Here is a 26112-nt window from a genome sequence, read left to right on the forward strand (position 1 = left end):
TGCGAAGTCCGGTTTCAAAAACATTAACACAACAAAGCTTTCTTTTGCGGGAAATCGACTACAAATTTGAGCCAATCAGGATGGATTTTGTTCCCTAAGCAACCAATCAGAGAGCGAGGTTATGCTGGTGATGTGATCGAGCCTCGAGGCGAATTCGAGAAGTGATGGTTAGAAATTTGGAATATAACTTATTGTCGAAATAGTTGTCTTAAAATTCGAGTCTACGGGAACGGGATTTTGACGAAACTATAGAAGAATATTATAGGAGGCTGTAGAATGCAATTACAGGTAATTTCAAGTAAAGATATGTCTATAAATGCCTCTTTATTTGAAGATATTGAATTTGACAATACTAGTCGATAGTCATATAAACAGTCTTCAAAATAACCAATACTGATCGCTGCCTTAAATGAGGATTGGTTTTGCTCGCTTTTTACCGTTAAATCTTCTTAATTTTTGTTCAATTTTGCCAGTCGAAGTTTCGTCAAATCCGTGCGCGTATTTTCAGTGTTTTAGAACTTGTACTTTTAGGGGCAAACGCGAAATTTTTAGCACGAGGGATGTATTTATAATTTCATTAGCACGAGGCATGTATTTATAACTACAAGTTTCGTTCGCTTTGATTGAATTTCTTGTAGTTCAAACAAGCATGTATTAATAAAGATTTTTGAGATTATTGCTCGCCCATAAAGCATGGTTACCGGTCGGTGGTTATTGCATGGTTAAGTGATTTGTGTAAGCTGGGGCCGGTTGTATCAAGCCCGTTTAGCTTAAAGGGTGGATAAGTTCAAAATAGAAAGCAAGTCTATCGCTTTATTCAAGAAGCAAACTAAATGTTTTTAACCTTAATACAAAGATACTGTTTACAACTACATATTCAGTGCATAATATTCAAGTTGTCTCATTCAAGAGAGTTGTAAGAGTGTCATTTAATTTTGACTTATCCACCGTTTAAGCTAAACGGGCTTGATACAACTGGCCCCAGGCCTTTAAAACAAGAATATTAGAGTTTTTACGAACTCTGGTGTCAAATCGATGGTTCTGATGCGGGAAGGCATTAGATAATCGAGGTTGACTTGACTTTTCAGTGAACAAATTTTAATCTGGGCAGTTAGATTGTATTTCTGTTAAATCTGTGCTCTCAAAATTGCATATATTCTGCATTAAAAATGTTTAAAGAATCATAATTGCTTCTATTTAAAAGCATTTATCAATTATCATGGATGAAATGTCAGCCTTTTTCACGTGAGATATCAAAAACACTTGCTTCCATTCGACACCAGTGGCTAAAATTTTGGGCTTGGAGCATATAAAAACTATTTACTTATATGTAATGGTTTCTGAAATCTTTTGGCTGTCCTCAAACCAAGTGAATAGCCTTTCTTACATCCTGGACGGTGTTCTAATTCATATGAGAAGGTGCTATAACCTATAGGTATAGTTGATGAACAGTTCATAGTCACACCTATAGGGTGTGGGGTATATGCCCCACCACTTGGAGTGCAGGATTAATTAAATCCTGCAAATATATATATTATATTCTGCCAAATCCACAAATGTGTGGACATTAGTTTCTTATGAGCATATATGTGAAATGTCAAGACTTGGGTGCATATGAAATTGGGGATATCTGTGGTGGTACCAAACTGTTGTGTTTTATGCAAAGTCTGATTTATAATACCTCGTCATTGTTGTATAACGACCTGGACCAAGGTTCGGTGCTCTGGGTATTCGCAGCTGATTACCAAATCTTGTTGGTGGAACTTTTAGTGGTAGAAGCTCACGATCTAGCGTTGTGCCAAATGCTATAGAGGATTTTCCTTTAAAGAAATTAAGAGCATTGATCAAAGTCAACATTATTTACAACATCTATCTCAGAATGTCAAAATTCTACTGGATAGCTCAGGATAGATTCTACTGAACAGTTTTAAACTGTTCTTTCTAGAGATCAGTAAGGATCATCTCTTATTGATCCAGTGCACGTGTTACTACAGGAGGAAAATACTTAAACTAAACTTACTTTATTAATTATAATAGATCTATCAGTTCGAAACTGTTCTTCCTAGAGGTCCAGTAAGGATCATCTCTTATTGATCAAGTGTTACTAAAGAAGGAAGTCTAAACTAACTGTATTTATACTAGATAGCTCTATCAGTTGATTTAGTTCTAAACTATTCTGGTTTCGTTACTTTCGAAGAAGTTCAAGAATCAAGACTGATATATTGTGTTCAACGATAGCATTATTTTATATTAGAGATTGTTCCTACCTTCCACAGCACGGGTCATTGCTCACAGTAACTCAAGACAAAATCATACTTCACGGCAAAAACCAACAGTTCATTTTTAATAATTTTACATTATAACTTTCTTCTCTATGTATAAATTGTGACAACCACGATTGTTTTTGTTGACGTTTTGTTGCTATAACAACGAAAGTACGACGAGTCACGAAGTCGGTTTCCGAACGCCCGAAGATATTCCCGCGGGTTTCGTGGATTTCGCGTGTAAGCAAAATGAGCGAATCTTCCTGAGATTTAAAAGCAAAGTCGTTGAAGTTTGTCGGTTTTAAAACATAGAAGAAACCACGTTTGCAAGTAGAGATCATCTCTTAACAAAGATAAAGGTAAATATTACACTCAACTACCTGGAATATATCCTAAATACTCATTTTAAGCGGACTTTGTAATCGAGAATAAAACAAGATTGCAAGATTGATGCATGAATCGTGCTAAACAATGCCTAAATGCAAGGCTTACGTGAGGTTAAAAAGTTAGCAGCATATATTCGACTGGTCGCCTTCAATTTTAACAAAGCGTAAGGATTTAATTGTAGTAGCTGGTGGTTTAATTTATAACTTGTCTAAATGAGACTAAACTTTATTCATTTTATAATAATTTTCTTGTATGATTGCATGGCGACTTTAGTAATTATAATAACTTGTAGGTACACCACGTAAGTATTAAATACTGCAAAGCTTTCGGTCCGTTAACCCGGACCTTCATCAGTGCAAACGATAAGTTTACTGTCTCTCGTAAAATGAGAGAATCTATTGAAATTTATAAACATCAAACTATCGTCCAAGAGGGAAAGCCACTTAATAGTACGTGGCGTGCTCTTTTCGGTGTCTCTTAGTCAAATACTTGTCTAGGGCGCGCGCATTAATTAGAACTTAATTAAATGAAACCGTTTAATTAATAGCGCGAGCAAACTAATCACGACTAACATGATATTTAAGTGACGCGCAAACGTGTATTCAAGTAATTGCACTGATGAAGGTCCGGGTTAACGGACCGAAAGCTTTGCAGTATTTAATACTTACGTGGTGTACCTACAAGTTATTATAATTTATTCATTTTGTTCAAATATTGGTCTTATAACACACATGAAGTTTGGAAAATACTTTGTAACAGTATAAACATTTTATTTCAGCTCTTCTGCCTTAGTGAATTGATATCAGAACCTGCATTGATAGCAGTTGAATAACTGAAGCAGCTATCCTGACAAAATATGTTATTATGAATAAATAAGACAGTAGACTATGTGAATTTAATCTATTTAGTTTTTAACTAATATTTGTTTTTTATTTCACTATCCAGCATAGATGGGTGCAGCGAGGTCAGCACTGAGACGAAGTCTGCGTGGCCCAGGGCAGACGCAAAGGCAGATTGATAAAGTTTTGGATGGCCAACCTTCACTGGCACCAAAACATGAAACTACAAAAGACCTGCTTGATAGTGCAAAACAAGGTAAGGATTGTTAGACTTTATTAAAAGTTTAATATGCCCCGATGGAAAGCCATTTTGTCATTGTATAATGAATAAACCGTGTTTAATGATTTTACATTTGAGTTAGTGGAAGAGTAGGTATTACTGTCAGTTAATATGAGTTAACACAACTATCTGTCAGTGTCTCTTGTTAACCCATTAGCTTGCAATGCACCCAGATGTGACCTACTTTAGTATTCTACTCTGTCTAATGTCAGATGATTTTACTCATGATCATCAGTGGAAGAGTACTGTCAGTTAATGAGTTAATTAACAAAACTATCTGTCAGTGTCTTTTATATGTTAATTAACCATTATATAAGCTTTCTATACACACAGATGGGACCTACTTTAATAGTATTTTATCTGTCTAATGCCAGATGATTTTACTCATCAGTAGAAGAGAGCTGTCAGTTAATGTGTGAAAACTATCCATGTATAAAATTTAGAAAACCAAGCCAAATTTGATTTACATAACAAGAGAAGTGAAGAATATCTACAGCTCTTGAAACAAATCCGAGTGGACTCTGTTGACGTTCCTGACAAGGTGAGCATGTTTAACTTGTTTATTTCTTCTTTCGCTATGAGTGTAAAAATGTACTCACTTTTCCCATCATAATTTTTGAAGAACAACCCTCAGCCCGAAGATGAATCCTTGTCTCCAACGACAGCTACAACAAGGCTTAGCACTGAAGAATTGACATTGTTGTTTCAACAGCGAATGAAAACCCCAGATGAATGGACAGCAGAGAAAATTGCATCACATTTTAAACTGTCCACGAATTCAGTTGAGAACTTGTTGAAATACTACAGTGATTTTAATGTTCATGTTGCCCCGAAAATTCCGGAGCCTTTGGAAGAGATTACACATTGAATATTAGCCGTTTAAAGATTATTGTATGCTGGTATAAAATAGTATATATATTTTATCAGTTCTAAACTAGTTCTTCTTCCTAGAGGTCCAGTAAGGATCATCTCTTATTGATCCAGGGTTACTACAGGAGGAAACCTAAACTAAGCTAACTTTATTTATACTGGATAGCTCTATCAGTTCTAAACTGTTCTTCCTTGAGATCCAGTAAGGATCATCTCTTATTGATCCAGTGTTACTACAGGAGGAAACCTGAACTGAACTGACTTTATTTATTCTGGATAGCTCTGAAAGGTTTGTGACCTTTATAAATAACCTGTAAGTAACTAACTTTATCATTGAATAATAAAAGTTACTCAAATTTTATTTTTGTAAATCATTGATGGTTTTCAATAACTATGCGCAAAACATGCTAATTACTTGGCACGATTGCCTTCAGCGTTTTATAAAGAATTTGCCAAGTGAAAGCTTGTTATTTAAACTTCCTCGAAAGGGAAATATATTTCAATGGTTTTTGAAATATTTTAAAGTTCGCAAAGGGGAAGTACAATGCTACGAATCCTTGATGTGGACCGAAAAGGAATTCCTTGGGAATAAGGAGCTAACATTTGGCAAAGCGGAAGCACGACGTGACACCTTATAGGAAATGTAACAAATTTGTAAACATTCGAATTTCGTAATTCGAATACTTTCGTGGCTCGAAAATTCAAAACTGTTGCAATATAGCTACATTTTTAATCATCTTTGAGGCGTAAAACATGGTCAATAAAAATGCTCTTGCCTACGCAGCTGCTACGTTTGGATCTAGTATGATAAATTCAATTTTTGGATTCTTTTATGTGAAAACGTTCTTGAATATTTACAAGTGAGTGGCCATGATTTGTTCATTTGAATCATTCCTCTAAATTTATTCCAATGAAAGCTGTCGGTGGTTTGAAGTTCAATTTGATCTGTAGATTGACCATCAGAAACACATTACGATAACTTTTGAGCAAGTCTTCGTTAGAAATACAATTGAGAAGTCCATTCGCAAAACCTCAAAGGATTATCTGTATTTCTCATGTATATATATAGTTTATTTCAGAAAACAGCTCTAGAATATGCGTCAAGTTTGAAGGCAAAAATAAATATACACTAGATAACAAGCACTCCATAACAATGTACAAGTCATTGACATTATTGACAGGTCGAAATTCAATGATAGATTACCTACACTTATAACCCATTAATCATGACAATGAACTTTAAAATATATTGAACACTTTATGTATATTGTATTTAATTTTGGAAACTTGCTATGACTTTCTACGTATTTGCCAATAGTAAACTAAGATTTTAATTTTTGATATATAATTAATTGACCATCCTCATCTTAACACCAAGTCTATGACAGTCTAGCTAGCAAATAGATCAAGTTTATATAGTGATAGTTAAAGTAAATAATTTTGAGATGCAGCACCCTATCACTGCATGATGATATTAGGCCCGTGTTTACAATGAGCGTATAAGCTAGACCTTGTTTGAGGAAAATTTTTATAGCGTAAACCACAGGGGGTGCCAGGAATTCCCGACACAAGGACTAAGGTCCCCAACAGGGGGAGCTAGTAGCTGGACTTCTAAGTGCTGAGTGTTGACTGCCGAAGGTTTCAATAAAAAAACAACGATGAAAGTTCAAATTATATAGATCTGTTGTTTATTCCCAGACGAATTGTAAAAATTTCACTGACAAGGGGGCTGGAGTTCCCCGACGGGGGGGGGGGATGGTCTGTAACCCACTCTCTCCGGCACCACTCCTGGAGAAATTCTACCTTGCATAGCTAGCAAAGAAATCTAGGTCACTAATCATTCTAACAGGTTTACATTTTCCAGCTAATTAATATATATTGGTTTAGCTAATTATGAATATAATATAAATAATAAAAATCCACTATTTTTTATCTGATCAGAGAATGGTTCTGAAACATCTATTAATTGATCAAGTCTGACAATAATTGTTTGTAGTATATGTTATATATAAATCACTTCTGATAGTTTTTAATTTTTCTATTGTTTTTCAGAATAAATGGATGGTGGTTCAACACAGCCCAAATAATCTACATGATTTGGAATGCGGTCAATGATCCACTATTCGGCTATTTGCAGGTATGCAAGAAAAATGCATGATCTTGTACCATTTCAATGATGTAGTTTGTATTTGAACTGCCAGAACGTGGTGGGCCAGTGTACGTACCATTCTATCATACGGTGTCAGAGTTTGTGTCTGAACTACTGAAGAAAGATATCTCAAATATTGTGGTCCAGTGTAGGTAGTATTCTACAATAAGCTGTTGTGGTTTGTGTCTGAACTAACTGAGAAAGATATCTCAAACCTGGTGGTCCAGTGTAGGTAGTATTCTACAATAAGCAGTCCTGGTTTGTGTCTGAACTACCGGAGAAAGATATCTCAAATATTGTGGTCCAGTGTAGGTAGTATTCTACAACAAGCTGTCGTGGTTTGTGTCTGAACTGCCTGAGAAAGATATTCTCAAACCTAGTGGTCCAGTGTAGGTAGTATTCTATAGTTAGCTGTCCTGGTTTGTGTCTGAACTATCTGAGAAAAATATCTCAAACCTGGTGGTCCAGTGTAGGTAGTATTCTATAGTTAGCTGTCCTGGTTTGTGTCTGAACTATCTGAGAAAGATATCTCAAACCTGGTGGTCCAGTGTAGGTAGTATTCTATAGTTAGCTGTCAATGTCATGGTGTCTGAACTAACTAAAAAATATGTAAATTTTTAAATTTAAATATTCATTACAGGACAGTTCAAATATTAAGATATTTCGAGTGAGATCTTTGGCAGTGTTAGTTGGAGCCCCGTTATATGCCTTGAGGTATGAAGTTAAACATTCATATTGAGCTCAAATGTACTTGATTCCAAAACGTACACCATATGACTCATTTCCATCATTCAAACGTTCGAAATATTTTTTACAACCCTCTACCCTTTTTAAGCGTTTTAACAAAACAGGCGAAACCTAACATATGCCCGAAAACCTTTTGTACCAGCGTATATATTTATCGCTAATTTTGTATTTCGCGTTGCCAAGAACAAATTTCCATCATTCAAACGTTCGAAATTCAAATATTGTTTACAACCCTCTACCCTTTTCAAGCGTTTTGACAAACAGACGAAATAAACCTATTTAACGTATGGTATGCCCCGTAAAAGAGATTTTGTACCAACATATTTATCGCTAATTTTGTATTTCGCCATGATATTTGGCCATGGACCATGGTCGAGTATACCATATTCCGTTACATTCGACCAAGTTCAAGTTATACCATCTTCCGGTATATTCGATCATGGTCGAGTATACCGTTTTCCGGCCATACGAAATAATTTTAGACTTAATTTTTTTACTTCTTTTTAATTATTTTCATTAAAATAACTTTACAATAAACAACTCGCCGCCATTTTGAATAACCGCTTAGGTGATTATCGCGTAATAATCTCATGTGGCTCGACCAATCAGAGGCCAAAATTCCAATAATCACCTTTCAGTAATCATATTTGTAATTCTACTAAAATTTGTTATCTGACGCGGTTTGTCGACTAATGAAAGAAAGTCACTGACAATTACACAGTTTGGTGGGAGTTTTCCCTTGACAGTACCCCCCTCCCACCGCCCCTGGCCCTGGCAGAATAATTACCTACTTTCCAGGGCTGCAACCTTGCAATTCATTTCGACGCTTTCTTTGAAATCTACAGTGAAATGTTTAAGTTTGTTAGGGTTTAACTGTCACATAGGCCATATCTATTTAAGCTATTGCGAATAAGTCATTTATATTGCATTTTTCATTTTGTATAGTTTCCTAACACCATGGTTTCCACTGATCTCAGAACGGCCTGAGTGGATGGTTGGTCTCCATCTTCTTTTCTCACTTTGTTTCTTCGATTCGCTGTTCACCTTCGGTAATGCTAATTGTCAAAACATATCAGTGTTATTTAAAGCATTCGCGCTCTCTGATTGGCTAGTAGCCCTGTGAGAAATCGACATGTCTAACGTGTGACGTCATAACGTGTGACAATAATTGTTAATTAGCAAATGTAATGTTGATTCGAAAAGCTTTTTTGCATTTTACGAAAATATAAATTAGCTAGCAATTGAATTTTGTGATATTGCGATTAGCTCTTTTGAACTGTTGCGACAGATCTCGTCTCATTTTGCTGCCGCGATAAAAAAACTTTGTCCAATATCAAACCATTAAACCCATTCAGGTTTAAAGGGTCTTAATTTCGAGTGGAACCTAAACCTCTAGAATTTACCTACATTGAGTGAAATGGCATAGTCCATTAAACCCATAGTTTAACCATCAAAATTATTTAAACAGGCTTCAATCACATGGAAACGCCTCAGTTGTCCCTGAGCTAAAGTTTTATAGTTGACCATTAAACTATATCCTAACTTTTCTTTTGTATAATATATTCTCTAGTTTTGCTGGCTCATTGCGCGCTATTTACTGAAATTTCTCCATCAGCAAATGACAGAGCCCAGCTACTAAAATACAGGTATTTTCATCGAAATTTGCCTGGATTTTGTCCCTTACTTTCATGGCACAGTCTTTTCTGGTTTCGAAAAAGTTTTAGAAATATTTTTTAATGTTTTTTAAGCGTGTTTCTTTTCCTTTTTATGTTATAGTCAGATAGCTTCAATCATGGGGTCTTCAGCTGTATTTGTTGCCGACTATGTGTCAAATAGCGTGAGTAAGTTTTTACTTCGGTAAAATCATCTGGCATTAGACAGAGTAAAATACTAACTTTTAGTGGGTGGCATCTGGGTGCATTACAAGCTAATGGGTTAAAAAGAGAAACTGTCAGATAGTTTTGTTAACTTATTCAATGTCAGTACTCTTCCACTGATGAGTAAAATCGTCTGGCATTAGACAGAGTAAAGTACTAAAGTTGGTCACATCTGGGTACATTGTAAGCTAAGGGGTTAACAAGAGACACTGACAGATAGTTTTGTTAACTTATTAACTGACAGTACTCTTCCACTGATGAGTAAAAACATCTGGCATTAGACAGAGTAAAATACTAAAGTAGGCCACATCTGGGTGCATTGCAAGCTAATGGGTTAACCGTGACTATTACGTTGTTCACAAAATTCATCACTGACTGGTTTTCAAATCTTTATATAGCAAAAGAATTTTGTCAATTTTCAAATACTTTGCGTCATTGTTGCAATAATAAGTTGCGTTGCCATGTGTTACGCTGGACTCAATGTGAAAGTGGACAAAAAATATGAACCAGTTATCGACGAGAAAGGTATAGGGTCAGCTTGTTTCTAATTTTTTTTTCTTTTTGTCCAGTTTTACCAACGGTGATATAAGAACTTCAACATTTTTTTTCCCAGGGGACAAAAAAAATGGGCCTACATCAGTGTCTTGGTGGTCACTGACCTTTCAAATATGCAAACAGAAGAATTTTGGTAAGCAATTTTTGTCTTCCCCCAACAATAAAATGTTCCTCTTATTTCCTCTGTAATTTTTTTCTTTCCTTTTGCAGTTTGCTTTGTGATAATGAATTTTCTACAGGTGTGTACATGAACAGACTATGATTGATAGAGCTATCCAGTATAAATAAAGTTAGTTTAGTAACACTGGATCAATAAGAGATGATCCTTGCTGGACCTCTAGGAAGAACAGTTTAGAACTGATAGAGCTATCCAGTATAAATAATGTTAGTTTAGTTTAGGTTTCCTCCTGTAGTAACACAGGATTAAGAAGAGATGATCCTTACTAAACCTCTAGGAACAACAGTTTAGAACTGATAGAGCTATCCAGTATAAATAAAGTTAGTTTAGTTTAGGTTTCCTCCTGTGGTATCACTGGATCAATAAGAGACGATCCTTACTGGCCCTCTATGAAGAACAGTTTAGAACTGATAGAACTATCCAGTATAAATAAAGTTAGTTTAGTTTAGGTTTCCTCCTGTAGTAACACTGGATCAATAAGAGATGATCCTTACTGGACCTCTAGGAAGAACAGTTTAGAACTGATAGAGCTATCCAGTGTAAATAAAGTTAGTTTAGTTTAGGTTTCCTCCTGTAGTAACACTGGATCAAAAAGAGATGATCCTTACTGGACGTCTAGGAAGAACAGTTTAGAACTGATAGAGCTATCCAGTATAAATAAAGTTAGTTTAGTTTAGGTTTCCTCCTGTGGTATCACTGGATCAATAAGAGACGATCCTTACTGGCCCTCTATGAAGAACAGTTTAGAACTGATAGAACTATCCAGTATAAATAAAGTTAGTTTAGTTTAGGTTTCCTCCTGTAGTAACACTGGATCAATAAGAGATGATCCTTACTGGACCTCTAGGAAGAACAGTTTAGAACTGATAGAGCTATCCAGTGTAAATAAAGTTAGTTTAGTTTAGGTTTCCTCCTGTAGTAACACTGGATCAAAAAGAGATGATCCTTACTGGACGTCTAGGAAGAACAGTTTAGAACTGATAGAGCTATCCAGTATAAATAAAGTTAGTTTAGTTTAGGTTTCCTCCTGTAGTAACACTGGATCATTGATCATTAAGAGATTATCCTTACTGGACCTCTGGGAAGAACAGTTTAGAACTGATAGAGCTATCCAGTATAAATAAAGTTAGTTTAGTTTAGGTTTTCTCCTGTAGTAACACTGGATCAATAAGAGAGGATCTTTACTGGACCTCTAGGAAGAACAGTTTACAACTGATAGAGCTATCCGGTATAAATAAAGTTAGTTTAGTTTAGGTTTCCTCCTGTAGTAACACTGGATCAATAAGAGATGATCCTTACTAGACCACTATAGGAAGAACAGTTTAGAACTGATTGAGCTATCCAGTATAAATAAAGTTAGTTTAGTTTAGGTTTCCTCCTGTAGTAACATTGGATAAATAAGAGATCCTAACTGCTTCTCCCCATTTAGATATTCCACACAACTTACAGCAGTAATTTCTTTTTAATCTTCGCTGAAGAGCTGATGGGTTCTCAATTACCTCCAGTGAGTGAAATATTAATATTCATGTAGAAAAGTGTTCATAAATAAACACAACATAAATAAACATAATTAATTTGCTAGAGATGGGGCCGTGTCGAAGGTCATGGTACTTGAGTTGTAAATTTTAAAATTGTTATCCATATTTGTAAATTTTAAATATTGAAAACAAAAGTTATTTGTGGTTATAAACAAATTTTACTGTCATCATGCCTAAAAAAGCTTATGTCAAATATTTATACACTTGTGGATCCCAACAGGGTATTCAGGCATTCAAACTCTAACTATTACATTGTTATTATTAGGTGTTATTGGGTGAGTTTTGGGGGTTTTTGAGGCATGCTGATGATCACGTTGCACGACGAACCTGTTTTCATCGAAAATTCAAATTGAATTGACTTTGTATATATTTTCTTATCAAGTTTGTCCGAAGTCTTTTGGCTGGATCAACATTCATGATACCACAGGTAGGGAACAAGGAAGAATTTCGTTTTAAACTAATCGCCATATTTGTTTACATTTTTCAGGTAAAGCCAATCAGAATGCCTAAATTTTTAATACTTCATGTAAAATTGTATATATTGTACTTTTAATCAAAATTTTTATGCATTCTGATTGGGTTACTGAAAATGTAAACAAACTTGCTGATTGGTTTAGAACGAAATTCTCACTTGTTTAGGTAGCGTGAAATTGTGTTTTTGCATCTGTCTGTTTCCCTTGATACAGGTAATTCGATTAAGGTTGTCTTCTGAAGGTCAACTTAAAACTGCTAAACCTCGACTTCTACGACGGAAAGGCATATTTGATTTACATGAAATTCATTTATATTGTATCTATTTGGTCATAACGTTTTGCATGCAGTTATAACGTCATGAAGACGGAGTTAAAAGTTAAAAAGTTAAATGAATAAAGAAATATATTTATATTTCGTTTGCTTTTCGGTCGTACAAGTCGAGGTTTTTGAGTTTTATGTTTTGAACTTTAGAGGAAAACCTTAATTAGCCTATCTCACGATGACAAATATCCGCCATTTTTGGGGTACTTTCAATTTTCTTAAACGCGTTTAAACAATAATAGCAATGTAAGAACATTTTTTTAAGAGTCCATTGACCATTTGAACAATAAATTAAGCTTGAAATTAAAGACTGCTGCCCTGACAAGGTCCTGCGCTCGCAATATAAAAAAGTACCCCGAAATAACGGCACATTCGTCATCGTGAGAAAGGCTAATTGAATTAGCTGTAATACAAAGCTGTGACAGTGTGGCACTGATCTGATACTGCACTGGATATGGCAACGATACTATCGAAAAATGCTCATATACAACGTGTTGCTATTTCACAGATTATTGGACTACTGGCAAATCCTCTCATTGTAAAATACGGATCCTATCACATAATTCTGAGCTCATTTTATATCAAGGTTGGTTGTAATCTTGTAATATCTGAAGTCGACCAATTTTTATATCTGGACATATCTTAGAGAAATCCTCAAAACCAGGGTTTTGTCCTGAACTTTTGAAAGAATGCATAATATATTCTATTAACACAGATCCCTCCCTTCCTTGTCGTTGTCAATTGCAACGAAATTTCTTTGCATTGTGGAAACCCTGCTCAAAACATCTTACTCAAAACTATTCGCAAATATTGGATTAATAGATACACTTTTTTCAGCTTGTAATGGCTGTTTTGCTGTACTTGAGTGGACCAAATCAAATTCTTATTTTGGCTGTTTTCTTTGTGCTTGACAAGTAAGCTGGTTGCATTTTGAAACTCTATATTAACTCTATAAGACCTCAAAAAGGAACGCCTTGAAATGAATACACGCTGTCCGGTAAAACTGAGTTAGTTTAGTTTAGGTTTCCTCCTGTAGTAACACTGGATCAATAAGAGATGATCCTTACTGGACCTCTAGGAAGAACAGTTTAGAACTGATAGAGCTATCCAGTAAATAAAGTTAGTTTAGTTTAGGTTTCCTCCTGTAGTTACACTGGATCAAACACTGTAGCACTAGGAAGAACGGTGTAAAAACCTCAGCACGTGAACCAATTCAAAAATGCCGTGTTCTTTTCTCAAATTCCAGGAGTATTCCAAGCGCGACTTTCTCCCAGTTCAATATGCCTCTCTCTGATATTATTGACGATGATCTTGCGAAGCATAAACGAAGGTAGGAAATAACTATTAACACGGGCCAAATGTTTTACATCATAGAGAATATCAAAGTTGATATCTCGTCATTCGGTTTATAAAAAACACCTATTTGGTGTAGAAATAGACATTTCCTGACGAATGGCGTAGCCAGCCCCACAATTTAGCCATTCTATGCTAATATTTTTGTGTTCATTGATTGTGAAAACAATGAATTTTTAAAGAAATGAATAATGATAATAACACAAAATTTGCATAGAATGAATAAATCATCAGGCTGGCTACGCCACTGTTTTTTGAATTCCCTTGAGTTCTCACAAAACAATAGTTTGGAAATTAGGCGGGAAATATAATCTATTCATAGTGGGATAGTTTTTAATTTTTTAATGACCGAGAACAAATTCTTGAAGTGTCTATTTGAAGACGCGTTAAGGTTTTCTAAAAAGAAGAACCATTGAAAACTGCAAAATAACTCCCTATATTTAGCGTTCTTTTAACCGAGTGCCAGTTGTTTTTGGAGTATCTTCGAGCCACTGAACTCAATTTTATTAGCTGCAGTTATAACATGCATCGATTTTTGCGGAAAAAAGCTTGCGTGATGTTAGCGTCTCATTTTGCTGCAGTTTTCACAGGCAGTTATCATTCCAGATAAGGAAATTATATTGAGGTCTGTGCTGATCCAGCGCAAAGCTCCATGCGGGGGTACTAATTCCGTACGGCATTTTTGAAAACCCGGGTATTGTGTAGGAGCAAAGTTGCCGGCCATTATGTCATGGCCTGTTGACCTCGGATGGTCATTGTTAGTTATGCGCATGCGCGAAATTTGATTGAGTGGAATTGGTACGCATCAACATCCTCATTGGCTGAGACAAAATTTTGTATTTTAGTAAGGCCGTTAGCAATTTAACTGTCATTTCGCAAACTCTCGTAAAACTAGTAGAAAACTATGGAAATTATTCCAAAAAACAAGAGAAATTAAACAATACAGATTCTGTTCATAGACTGTTCCCATCATCAGTTTAATTTCTAAAGGTTTTTACATTCAGCATTAATTTGAAGTACACAAATTCACTATATTTATTGTGAAACAATAATTTACTTATCTAAATGTTTTATGCACGATATTTAATATTAATAATAATTAAACAAACTTTATGACAGTTTATTCTATAACTCCTACAATAATATATCAATTTGAATAATGAAATGTGTGCAGACACTTATTGAAAATGTGACATGTGACAAAAAATGCGGGAATTATTGTGTGATGCGATGGGACGCCATGTTGTGTTTTGTTTTGTGCATGTAGAAATAAACGGTTCTAAACGTACAGTTATTGTAAGAATGAAGGTTAAATCATAAATTTTAATTTGGAAAACGGAAGTGTGTGTGTATGAATTTAAATTGGTGTAAACGGAAGTAACAAAAAGCTTCCTCGTACGCACTGAGTATAAAACACTGGAATCAAAGTCTTATTTAAGTGGAAGTTCCGATAATTCCGAAATCTTTGCAATCACGATTGAGGTCTTTGTTTCAAAACTAAACTAAATGTTTTGTATTCTAAATAACAGTCATCAATCTACGATTCTGACTGTTGTAATTTTGAAGATTCTCAAAATTTTTATTTACATGCTGATATGAAATATATATATTCAAATAGGCTAATAAAGCAAATACAACCTCATTCCGAAGGCTTTACACTACACTAAATAAAATTTACAATATGGTGTCCTTAAATACAAAGTTCAGCCGAAGGCATGGTAACTAAACTTGTTAATATTCATAAGTATAAAATAAATTCCTAATAAATTAGCACATTCTCCCCTACATAATAATATAACTAAATTTATAACTTACTAAAATAAAGTTAGATAGTCATAGCGTCTCTAATGTTCTTCAGATACTCAGATTTCCAAATCTAACTAAATGTTAATCTATCCGGTGCCCTTCTTTGCCGCTCTGATCGACGCAGAGGTTGGGGTTGATGATCGATCCTTGTGGCACCGTCTGGTTCGGCGCCTTCCGCATCTTGCGACTGGGTTTCCTCTCCGGCTTGATTTGGGTCGACTTCTTTACTATAGTTTCCTTCCAAACCAACAGTACCGAACTCATTACCAGGTGGAGCTAGATGTTTAATTGACACTGTATCCTCCCTTCCATCGGGAAATCGCACATGAGCATATTGCGGGTTCGCTTCCAATAAATCAACTTCATCAACCAATGGGTCATACTTTGAATTTCTTAGGTGTCGTTTCAATAACACTGGACCAGGGGTTGTCAACTAGGATGGCACCGAAACTCCACTGGTCGATTTACGTTGATAAGCAAACATGCGTTCATGCGGAGTCGCATTCGTTGCTGTACAAAGTAGGGATCTTATGGAATGTAGGCATCCAACAGCACTTCCTGCCAACTGGTAGTAGGCAGTCCTTTCGTCTTGAGTGCTAAGGTAATGGCTTTCCATAACGTCCCATTCAGACGTTCAACTTGCCCATTACACGATGGATTGTAACTTGTCGTTCTACTAGTTGAAATCCCTTTCTGCAGTAAAAAATTCTTTAGCTCCGAACTCATAAATCCCGAACCACGATCTGTATGGATAAAATTTGGCATACCAAACATAGAGAACAGTGTTGAGAGACATCTTATGACGGTTCGAGCACTAACATCTTCACATGGAAATGCGAAGGGGAATCTAGAATACTCGTCAATGATAGTTAACAGAAATCGACATCGATTATCACTGGGCACGGGACCTTTAAAGTCTATGTTCAATCTTTCGAAAGGTTGAGTAGCTTTTATCAAGTGTGAAGGCTGCGGAGAATAGTATTGCGGTTTACACTCTTGACATTCCTTACAAGCTTGTGTCATACTCTTTACATCCTCTACTGAAAAGGGTAGATTTCGACTTTTAACGAAATGTGTCATACGAGTCACGCCCGGATGGCACAATGATCTATGCAGCTCGTACAGCTTATCAACTGTAAGAGACATACTTTTCACTCTTGAAAGGGCGTCCGCTGGTATGTTCTCCTCCCCCGCTCGATATATTATATCAAAGTTATACATCGACAATTCTATTCTCCACCTCATTACTTTATCGTTCTTAATTTTGCTATGATGTTTAGTATCAAACATGTAGGCAACCGACTTTTGGTCTGTTATAAGCTTAAAATGCTTTCCTGTGAGATAATGCTTCCACTTACGTACTGCTTCTACTATAGCTGCTGCTTCCTTCTCGATAGCTGAGTGCCTCAATTCTGGGCCATTCAATGTTCTTGAGAAGAAAGCTACTGGACGTCCTTGTTGGTTCAATATAGCGGAGAGCGTATGGTCTGAAGCGTCAGTTTCTACTTCGAAAGGGAGAGTTTCGTCAATGGTTCCCACCACTGCATTTTCTATATCCTCTTTAATCAAACTAAATGCCCTATGAGCTTCTTCTGACAAAGGAAATACGGTATTTTGGGATAAAGGTCTAATCTTCTTTGAGAAATCTTTAATCCACTGAGAATAATATGAGAAAAGACCGACTACTCTTTTTTGTTACTTCAAATTTTCTGGGGGGGGTAACTCTCGCAAAGGTTTCAACCTTTCCAAATCTGATCTAATTTCCCCTTTTGAAACCATGCTACCGAGTATACTTATAGTTCTTGTAGAGAACACACATTTACCTTCATTGAAGACCAAGTTTCTCCTCTTAGCTGCTTCCATAAACTTTTCGAGGTTCTCATCATGGTGAGCCTGATCCCTACCACAAATCGTAATGTTATCCAAATAGGCGAATATATCTTCTAAGTTTTCCTCAGAAATGAAGTTGTCCATCGTTCGTTGAAAGGCTGCAGCTCCGTTAGTCACCCCAAAAGGAATTCTGCGAAATTGATACAGTCGACCGTTCGCTTCAAAGGCAGTATACTTCTTTTCTTCCTGTTTAATAGGTACCTGATGATACGCGCTCTTAAGATCAACTGTACTAAAAACAGTATACTTGGCAATTTGATTAACTGTGTCATCAATTCTTGGCATAGGGTAAGCATCGAGTTGGGTAAATCTATTTATTGTTTCGGAATAGTCTATAACCAATCGTCTCTTATGATTTTCATTTCGCGTTACTACAACTTGTGCCCTCCAAGGGGAATCGCTTGGTTCAATTATACCCTCTTCGAGTAATTTATCAATTTCAGTCGAAATAAATTTCTTATCTTCCATGCAATACCTTCTTGATTTCGAAGCGATTGGTTTACATTCAGGTGCAAGAAACTGAAATAGTGGTGGGGGATCAGTTCGCAACGTAGATAAACCACATATATTCACTGGTGGAGCCGTCCCTCCGAAACATATTGTTATACTCTCATGCTGCTCTTGCCAATTCTGTCCTAGGATGACGTCGGTGCATAAGTTTGACAAAACATATAACTTAATACCTGTGTAGACTCTACCCTTTAAAATAATGTCGGTGTAGCAATATCCTTCAATCTTAGATGAATGAGAGGAAGAGGCCATTGTTACTTTTTCTTGAGTGGGATATACCACTAACCCTAGGGATTTAGCCATACCTGGATGAATAAAATTATGTGTACTTCCCGAATCTACCAATGCCTGAACAGACTTCCCATCAATTAAGATTCCTACGCAAGCTTTCTTCAATGATTTGGCAGCCGAATGTTTAGATGAAGCAAGCGTTAGGTAGGATGAATGTGATTCAATTGCAGCTTCATGTGTAGATTTACAGACTCTCTGAAAATGACCTCTCTTTTTGCATTTATGACAGTGGGCCTCCCTTGCAGGACATAGTGCTCGGGGGTGTAGTCTGTTGCCACAGAAGAAACACTTTGTATTCTGCGATGCTAACGCTACATACCTTTCAGTAGAGTCCTGACATTTACTACCTGGGATGTGATACTCTTCCCGTATCTTTGGTGGAGTTGATTCTGGCAGATTACTTTGCTGAGAGTTACTACATTCTGTAGTTGTTGCAGCTGAGATAGAAAAATTATTGTACGTTTCAGATGTCCGTTGAGCCGTATCCAAAGCACGTGCTTGATCAAATGCTGTTTGTAAATTCAAAGTTTTGTTTTCTAATAGGCGCTGACGAATATTCGTGGAAAGTAACCCAGTAATAAATGCATCTCGCACTGCTTCATCGCGATACTGAATGGCTGTAACTTGGGAAAAATTGCAGTCTTTACTCAAGATCTTTAATTCTTGAAGATACTCGTCCAAAGACTCTCCGGGTTGCTGCTTACGCGTGGCTAGTTTATGTCGTGCGAATATTTCATTAGGCGTTTTCACATACAAACTTTTCAACAAATTTATAGCTTCAGTATATGTAGTTGTCTCACAAAATAGTTCATATACGTCCGAGGAGACATAGTTGATTAAGACGTTCAATTTGTCCACACCTTCGCCCGGGATTGCTGCTACAAAATTCTCAAAAGTTGCCAGCCAATGTCTCCATGCTTTTGAAGCATTCTGATCGTTCGGATTCGTATCAAATCTCTCTGGTCGCAGGACTTTGTCCATTCTTGTACTTGAACAGCTCTTTCTTTACACAAATTAGTGTAGTGTAAATTGATATGAAATATATATATTCAAATAGGCTAATAAAGCAAATACAACCTCATTCCGAAGGCTTTACACTACACTAAATAAAATTTACAATATGGTGTCCTTAAATACAAAGTTCAGCCGAAGGCATGGTAACTAAACTTGTTAATATTCATAAGTATAAAATAAATTCCTAATAAATTAGCACACATGCATTATTATTTATAATACATATTTTGACCTTACAAATTTACACTCAGTCTGTGATGTTGATTCAATATTGATATTGAAGTATTTTATTTGTTTATTTATTAATAAATACGTATTTTGTCATTTTCACAGTACAAAGTTAAATTCAGTCTCCAGGTTTTGTTCTTGGGAATATCGATGTGAAATTGATGACCAGTGGCGGTCAAGGAGCGTGGAGAGAAGGTTCAGTTAGAAGAAACAAACGTTTAGAAAATCGTACTAAAGAAGGTGACGAGGTTTCGCTAATCATAGATTTTGATGCAGCCAAACTGTCGCTACATTTGAGCACTAGACCGGGAGCCCAGAGGGTCGAGCCTAGCTGGAAAGCAAACCAATTTTAATGCACATAGTGATGTTCTACATGCGTACGACTATACGAAAATGAACGTCTGCCGGGGATAGGATGGTGGGCGTGGTTAGGATGGGCACGTGAAAGATGCGAGAAAATCAGCTAGATCAGCTGTGAGATAACCAAATAAAATATTTGCCAAAATGTTCAGCATAACTCTTGTAGTTACTAATGTCCACTGCCAGACATATTGGGTGGTGGGTTGGCCCCGCCAGACAGCCTCGAAAGCCCACTCCCGAAATTTTTCTAGATCAGCTGTGAGATAACCAAATAAAATATTTTGCATGATGTTCGGTATAACTCTATTAGTTCCAAATTGCCACTGCCAGACATTTCGAGTGGTGGATTGACCACGCCAGACAGCCTCGAATTCCCTCACCTCTAGAAAATTGTTCATGATCATCTATTTCTAGATAATCAGCAAATTATATACTTGGAAATATATATATATATATATAATAGTTACCAAAGACTATTGTCAGACATTTCTGGTGGTGAATTGTTTTTAACCCAAAAATTTGAATATAACTCATCACAGTTAATAGAAATGAACTTATTTAAGCCTAGACTGTACACAATCGGCCTGAAAAGCAACAGTACAAAATATTTGCAGTCCATTTCTGTCCGACATTACCAATTGTAATCTACACTGCGTCCAAGAATTATATGCAAAATAGTTTTTCCGCTACATTTCATTTGGTTTTTAAAAGAGGATTATGAAGTTTCGTATATATTATGAAAACACTGTAACATGCCCACAACTGAAGCTTTTGGCTGATCTGAGCAGTGGTAAACAAACAGCGGCCATTTATGCTTTAAATGGAGATCTTGGGCGTCCATTTTTATATGCAAGATAGGCCGCGGAGTTGAAAAGACCAAAATTATTCAAGCACTACAGCAGAAGCAACCCACCCTTCAAATCGCCAAAATGCTTCAACGCGACCATCGTAAAATCAAAAAATATGCTACAAATCCACAATCCTGCAATGGAAGAGCAGACAAGGGGAAGATTCAGGAAAAGTCAGGTTTGTCTCGTCGGGGAGTCAGTTCACTTAAACGCGAAGTCCACCGTAATCCTTTACAGACCTCCAAGCAGGTCTTCGAAGCAGTTGGTATGTGTAACGCTTCTTAAAGCAGCCGATGTTCCATTCTAAAGCGTAATGCAAAATGTAAGACACCCTTGGTGCGACCTCTTTTAAGGAAAGTTCATTGAGAAAAGACTTGAGTGGACGAAAAAATATGTGAAACAGAACTTTCAGTTGGTGAAAAAATATGTGAAACAGAACTTTGAGTTGGTGTTATTTACTGACGAGTCCTGAGCAACCCTTGATGGACCCGATGGCTGGAGAAGAGGAGTGATATGAAAGGATTACCTCCAGTGTTTCAGGCATCAAAAAGGCGAGTTATGTTCTGGGCTGCGATCATCAATGATGAACTTGTCGGCCCATTTAGAGTCGAGGATGGGGTTAAAATGACCACCCCGAAATACATAGCTTCCCTAAAGGAGCATTTTTTTCCATGGTATAAGAAGAAAATTTGTCATTTCGGAGGAATATGGTTTTTATGCAGGACAATGCTCCTTCCCATGCTGCACACTTGACAACAGGCTTTCTTAGTAAAGTTCTTGTTAAAAAATGTGAAATTATGCAATGTCCAGCACGCTCTCCGGATCTCAACCCCATTTAGAACTTGTGGAAAAAGAGAGGTATATGCCGGTGGAAGACAGTACTCGTCAACAGAAGATCTTTGGAATGCAATTAAAACTACTGCTAGAGGTATTTCACCTGATGCAACAGGAAACTGATCGCATTGATGGATCGAAGGCTACTTTTAGTCAAATCAAATCATGGATGATACATTAAACATTAATGAATAATATTAATCTTCTATTTTTGGTATATCATTATATAATTTATTATTTATCAAATGTGTGTGAGAATATATTGATTAAAATTACCTAGATAGACGATATTGTCTCATTTTATAAATTTTTCCATTGTATCAATTCGCTAAATAGCAGTATAAGTGTAATATGCATATAAAAATGGATGCCCAAGATCTCCATTTAAAGCATAAATGGCCGCTGTTTGTTTACAACTGCTCAGATCAGCCAAAAGCTTCAGTTGTGGGCATGTTACAGTGTTTTCATAATATATACGAAATTTCATAATCCTCTTTTAAAACCAAATGAAATGTAGCGGAAAAACTATTTTGCATATAATTCTTGGACGCAGTGTAGATTACAATTGGTAATGTCGGACAGAAATGGACTGCAAATATTTTGTACTGTTGCTTTTCAGGCCGATTGTGTACAGTCTAGGCTTAAATAAGTTCATTTCTATTAACTGTGATGAGTTATATTCAAATTTTTGGGTTAAAAACAATTCACCACCAGAAATGTCTGACAATAGTCTTTGGTAACTATTATATATATATATAATTATATAATATATATATATATATATATATATATATTATATTATATATATATATATATATATATATATATATATATTTCCAAGTATATAATTTGCTGATTATCTAGAAATAGATGATCATGAACAATTTTCTAGAGGTGAGGGAATTCGGGCTGTCTGGCCGTGTCAATCCACCACTCGAAATGTCTGGCAGTGGCAATTTGGAACTAATGGAGTTATACCGAACATCATGCAAAATATTTTATTTGGTTATCTCACAGCTGATCTAGAAAAATTTCGGGAGTAGGCCTTCGAGGCTGTCTGGCGGGGCCAACCCACCACCCAATATGTCTGGCAGTGGACATTAGTAACTACAAGAGTTATGCTGAACATTTTGGCAAATATTTTATTTGGTTATCTCACAGCTGATCTAGCTGATTTTCTCGCATCTTTCACGTGCCCATCCTAACCACGCCCACCATCCTATCCCCGGCAGACGTTCATTTTCGTATAGTCGTACGCATGTAGAACATCACTATGTGCATTAAAATTGGTTTGCTTTCCAGCTAGGCTCGACCCTCTGGGCTCCCGGTCTAGTGCTCAAATGTAGCGACAGTTTGGCTGCATCAAAATCTATGATTAGCGAAACCTCGTCACCTTCTTTAGTACGATTTTCTAAACGTTTGTTTCTTCTAACTGAACCTTCTCTCCACGCTCCTTGACCGCCATTAGAACCCAGAGTCCAGCCATATGAACCAGACCATTCAAATGAACAGTCATCAGGTACTTCTTTATTTATTCCTGCTTCAATTATTCCAATGAACATCCAATAAGTGCCTTTAAACGACTCCAACTTCAACTTAAGATTCACAATTCCTTGTTGATAGATATTTTCACCAAGAACATATTTGTGTTCCCGTGTTCCATCATGAACTGCGACTTTCCCGTCTTCCTCAAGAGTGACTCCTGGGCTGTGCAAGTTGAATTTCTCGTCAGGCACAATCTCAGTTAAAAATATTTCATCACTCAAGCCAAGATACTCGACCAAACTGTAGAAATCTTCGAGATTGTCTTCATGGACTTTTAACTTTGGCAGTATTTGAGGATTCTCTGGAGTCGCAATTTTCATCGCTTTTAAATAATCCAAAATATAAGCAAAATATTGTAGATTAAAATCAAAGAATACAGCGTCATCTTGATCACGCTCGACACTATCTTCCCAGCGACCGCTAAACATTGTAGCGAACAAGGAACCTTCAACCTGACAGAAAGTTGATTTTCTGGTTTTAAATTTTTGTCCATCAACATCTAAAATAAAAATCGTCTTTGACTAGATCGGCTGACAGTCGTTTAACTTCCGCGTTTCTTGACTTTCTATTCGCTTTAATAATTTCGCCAAATTTATTATATGTATGTTCCTGCTCATTTTGACTCGTTCTCAACGCAATAGAAATGACTTTCAGAACAAAATCGTTTGCTTGGAAATAAACTTGTAATTATAGAAATGGTTTGTTTGGAAACAAATGTTTTAATTTAAAATGCACAAAATTGTTACATTTAGGGACTACCAACTAAAATTGCACTGTTGTTACAAAACTATTTCATGCTAATATTTGTTATATAACGCTATATTCTGCGTCTTCGACAGTAATATTTAACTGGATGAGCAATTTCGGGCCATCTAAATCATCACGATTAATCACTTTTTCACCTAAAGTTTTGTTAAAGGATCTCACTGACGCGCCAACCATAGAATGGTCAGTTATTTTTTTAATTTGTTTATTAAATTGGTTTAAAACACATATTACTACTTTTGAGACGATCGACTAACATTTTATAAAACTAAAACTAAATATTTATGCATAATATTTCATTAAGACAAGCACAAGTTAAGTATTTGGTCCAATTTCATATTGCAGTCAGTGACCATTAAATTGAAATTCCCCTTGTTCTAAGTTTTGACGAACGAAAATTGTAAGGTTATTTTGCCTAATTCTATACTTTCTTTGTATTTAGTTCGCCAATTTCATCGCTTGTATTTGGTACGAATGCTTTGTTTACAAAACCAGCACAGTCGTTCGCGCCAATGTTGATTGTTGCCATCTTATCAAGCTACGGTTATGACGTAAGCAATGTTTTGGTCATTTCGTCCCATTCCGTCCCCCGTCGGAACACGACGGAACTTCACGAAACTCGTAGTAAATAAAGTTTATGCTATTCTCAAATATTGCCGATGTTTTCAGTATACACTGGATGTAGCAACTACACCTAAAATATTTCTCTAAAATGTGTGATTTTTGTCACATAGGACAAAAGCCACACGATGAAACCAACTACTAGTCCAGGTATGTGTTAGAAAAGATATCGAATCTCATATTCATTTACTGACAGTACTCTTCCACTGATGAGTAAAATCATCTGACATTAGACAGAGTAGAATACTAAAGTAGGTCACATCTGGGTACATTGCAAGCTAATGGGTTAACAAGAGACACTGACAGATAGTTTTGTTAACTTATTAACTGACAGTACTCTTCCACTGATGAGTAAAATGATCTGACATTAGACAGAGTAAAATACTTAAGTAAGTCACATCTGGGTGCATTGCAAGCTAATGGGTTAACAAGAGACACTGACGGATAGTTTTGTATTTCTAAAGGTTCATTATCGTCGTCTGCAGATCTTAAAAGCGTGATGTTCAACGTGATGTGTTTCCTGCCAGCAATCATCGCCATTTTACAAATACTGGTGTGGAATAGTTACACTCTCCGAGGCAGAAGAGACAAAACACCTGAGGACGAAAGGTTTGATCTCCAATAAGAGCAAGTAAGCTTCTATTAAGGTAGCTCAATAGGACAAACTATAGGAAGGTATATATTATGGGAAGGTATATTTTTTCCTCTTAAATGTTTGACAGTGTAGAATTGTCCTTCAATCTAGTTCATTGCACAGAGCCCTGGGGCCGGTTGTTTAAAAGCCGGCTGCTCTTGGTTAAAGCAAATCTTCGCATCATTTTTTTAATCGCTTGTTTACAAAGTTGACGTAAAAATCTTAAAGTAAAAATCTTTTTCTGTAAATATTTTCTCGATTTTCTCTTGATAATTGCATAGAATTTCTCGTGTTGTCTAAAGAGGCTTTTAATTGGCATGCAATCTGTAATGGTCTATTAAACATGCGCACTTTTAGACCCCACGTTAAAAACATGTTGTTGACGACTATTAACAATTAATTTTTCTGGTCGCTAAGAAACCAGTTGGCAAAACCCTTAGCTAAAAATAAAAGATGTTGATTGCACAATTCAGGCACTGACTTCCTTTAACTATCATCATAATTTAACAGTAAATTTTTTATGCATTTTTCTCTAAACCGAGTAAGTTTCTACAGAAGTCGAACTTCTGTGGAAATAAGGGTTTGATGTTAAACTGATATTATCATACAGAAATTATACAAAAACAGTATTTTTAAATTTAACCCTAGTTTAGCGTGGAAGAAGGCTATTTCGTCAATAACTTTACAAAATAACGAGAAATCAATCTTGTATATACATGGTTTGGAGACTAAATAAAAGTACAGTACAACTCATTAACTATGTTACTGCCCAGGTTTATGCAAAAAATGGTTCCTTTCTCTTCACGTGTCTATTGTATTTTAGTCAAACTTACCAATGGCATTCGTCTTGCTAAGCTCCTCAACCTTAACTTGAAAAATATGTTAATTATAAGATTGCTATTGGTTTATCTGTGCAAAATACAATAGAAATGTG

At 36.1% G+C, this 26112-nt stretch overlaps 2 protein-coding genes across 5 annotated transcripts; both read left to right on the forward strand.

Moving 5' to 3' along the window:
* Nucleotides 1-25926, forward strand: LOC114542554 (transmembrane protein 180-like). 3 transcript variants are annotated; one of them, XM_028562076.1, is made up of 17 exons: nucleotides 1-288; nucleotides 6693-6777; nucleotides 7430-7503; nucleotides 8482-8585; nucleotides 9107-9182; nucleotides 9313-9373; nucleotides 9812-9938; nucleotides 10027-10101; nucleotides 10179-10207; nucleotides 11576-11650; nucleotides 12067-12111; nucleotides 12988-13065; nucleotides 13317-13393; nucleotides 13726-13809; nucleotides 24366-24474; nucleotides 24658-24694; nucleotides 25009-25926. In XM_028562076.1, the coding sequence occupies exons 2-17, from the start codon at nucleotides 6733-6735 to the stop codon at nucleotides 25167-25169; spliced, it is 1257 nt and encodes a 418-aa protein (XP_028417877.1). In that variant the 5' UTR covers nucleotides 1-288; nucleotides 6693-6732; the 3' UTR covers nucleotides 25170-25926. The 3 variants fall into 3 exon arrangements, with proteins under 3 accessions (XP_028417877.1, XP_028417876.1, XP_028417875.1); XM_028562075.1 differs by lacking the exon at nucleotides 1-288 and adding an exon at nucleotides 5271-5500 and having other exon boundaries at nucleotides 25030-25926; XM_028562074.1 differs by lacking the exon at nucleotides 1-288 and adding an exon at nucleotides 5272-5500.
* LOC114542557 (NADH dehydrogenase [ubiquinone] 1 alpha subcomplex assembly factor 4-like) lies at nucleotides 2515-4729 on the forward strand. Of its 2 annotated transcripts, none has more exons than XM_028562078.1 (4): nucleotides 2515-2623; nucleotides 3597-3746; nucleotides 4214-4311; nucleotides 4393-4729. In XM_028562078.1, the coding sequence occupies exons 2-4, from the start codon at nucleotides 3602-3604 to the stop codon at nucleotides 4636-4638; spliced, it is 489 nt and encodes a 162-aa protein (XP_028417879.1). In that variant the 5' UTR covers nucleotides 2515-2623; nucleotides 3597-3601; the 3' UTR covers nucleotides 4639-4729. The 2 variants fall into 2 exon arrangements, with proteins under 2 accessions (XP_028417879.1, XP_028417880.1); XM_028562079.1 differs by having other exon boundaries at nucleotides 4483-4729.
* Nucleotides 25927-26112: the final 186 nt, after the last annotated feature.

This window comes from Dendronephthya gigantea, unplaced genomic scaffold (assembly GCF_004324835.1).
Source record: "Dendronephthya gigantea isolate DGI-Jeju-01 unplaced genomic scaffold, DenGig_1.0 000364F, whole genome shotgun sequence".
In the NCBI taxonomy this organism is placed as follows: Eukaryota; Metazoa; Cnidaria; class Anthozoa; order Malacalcyonacea; family Nephtheidae; genus Dendronephthya; species Dendronephthya gigantea.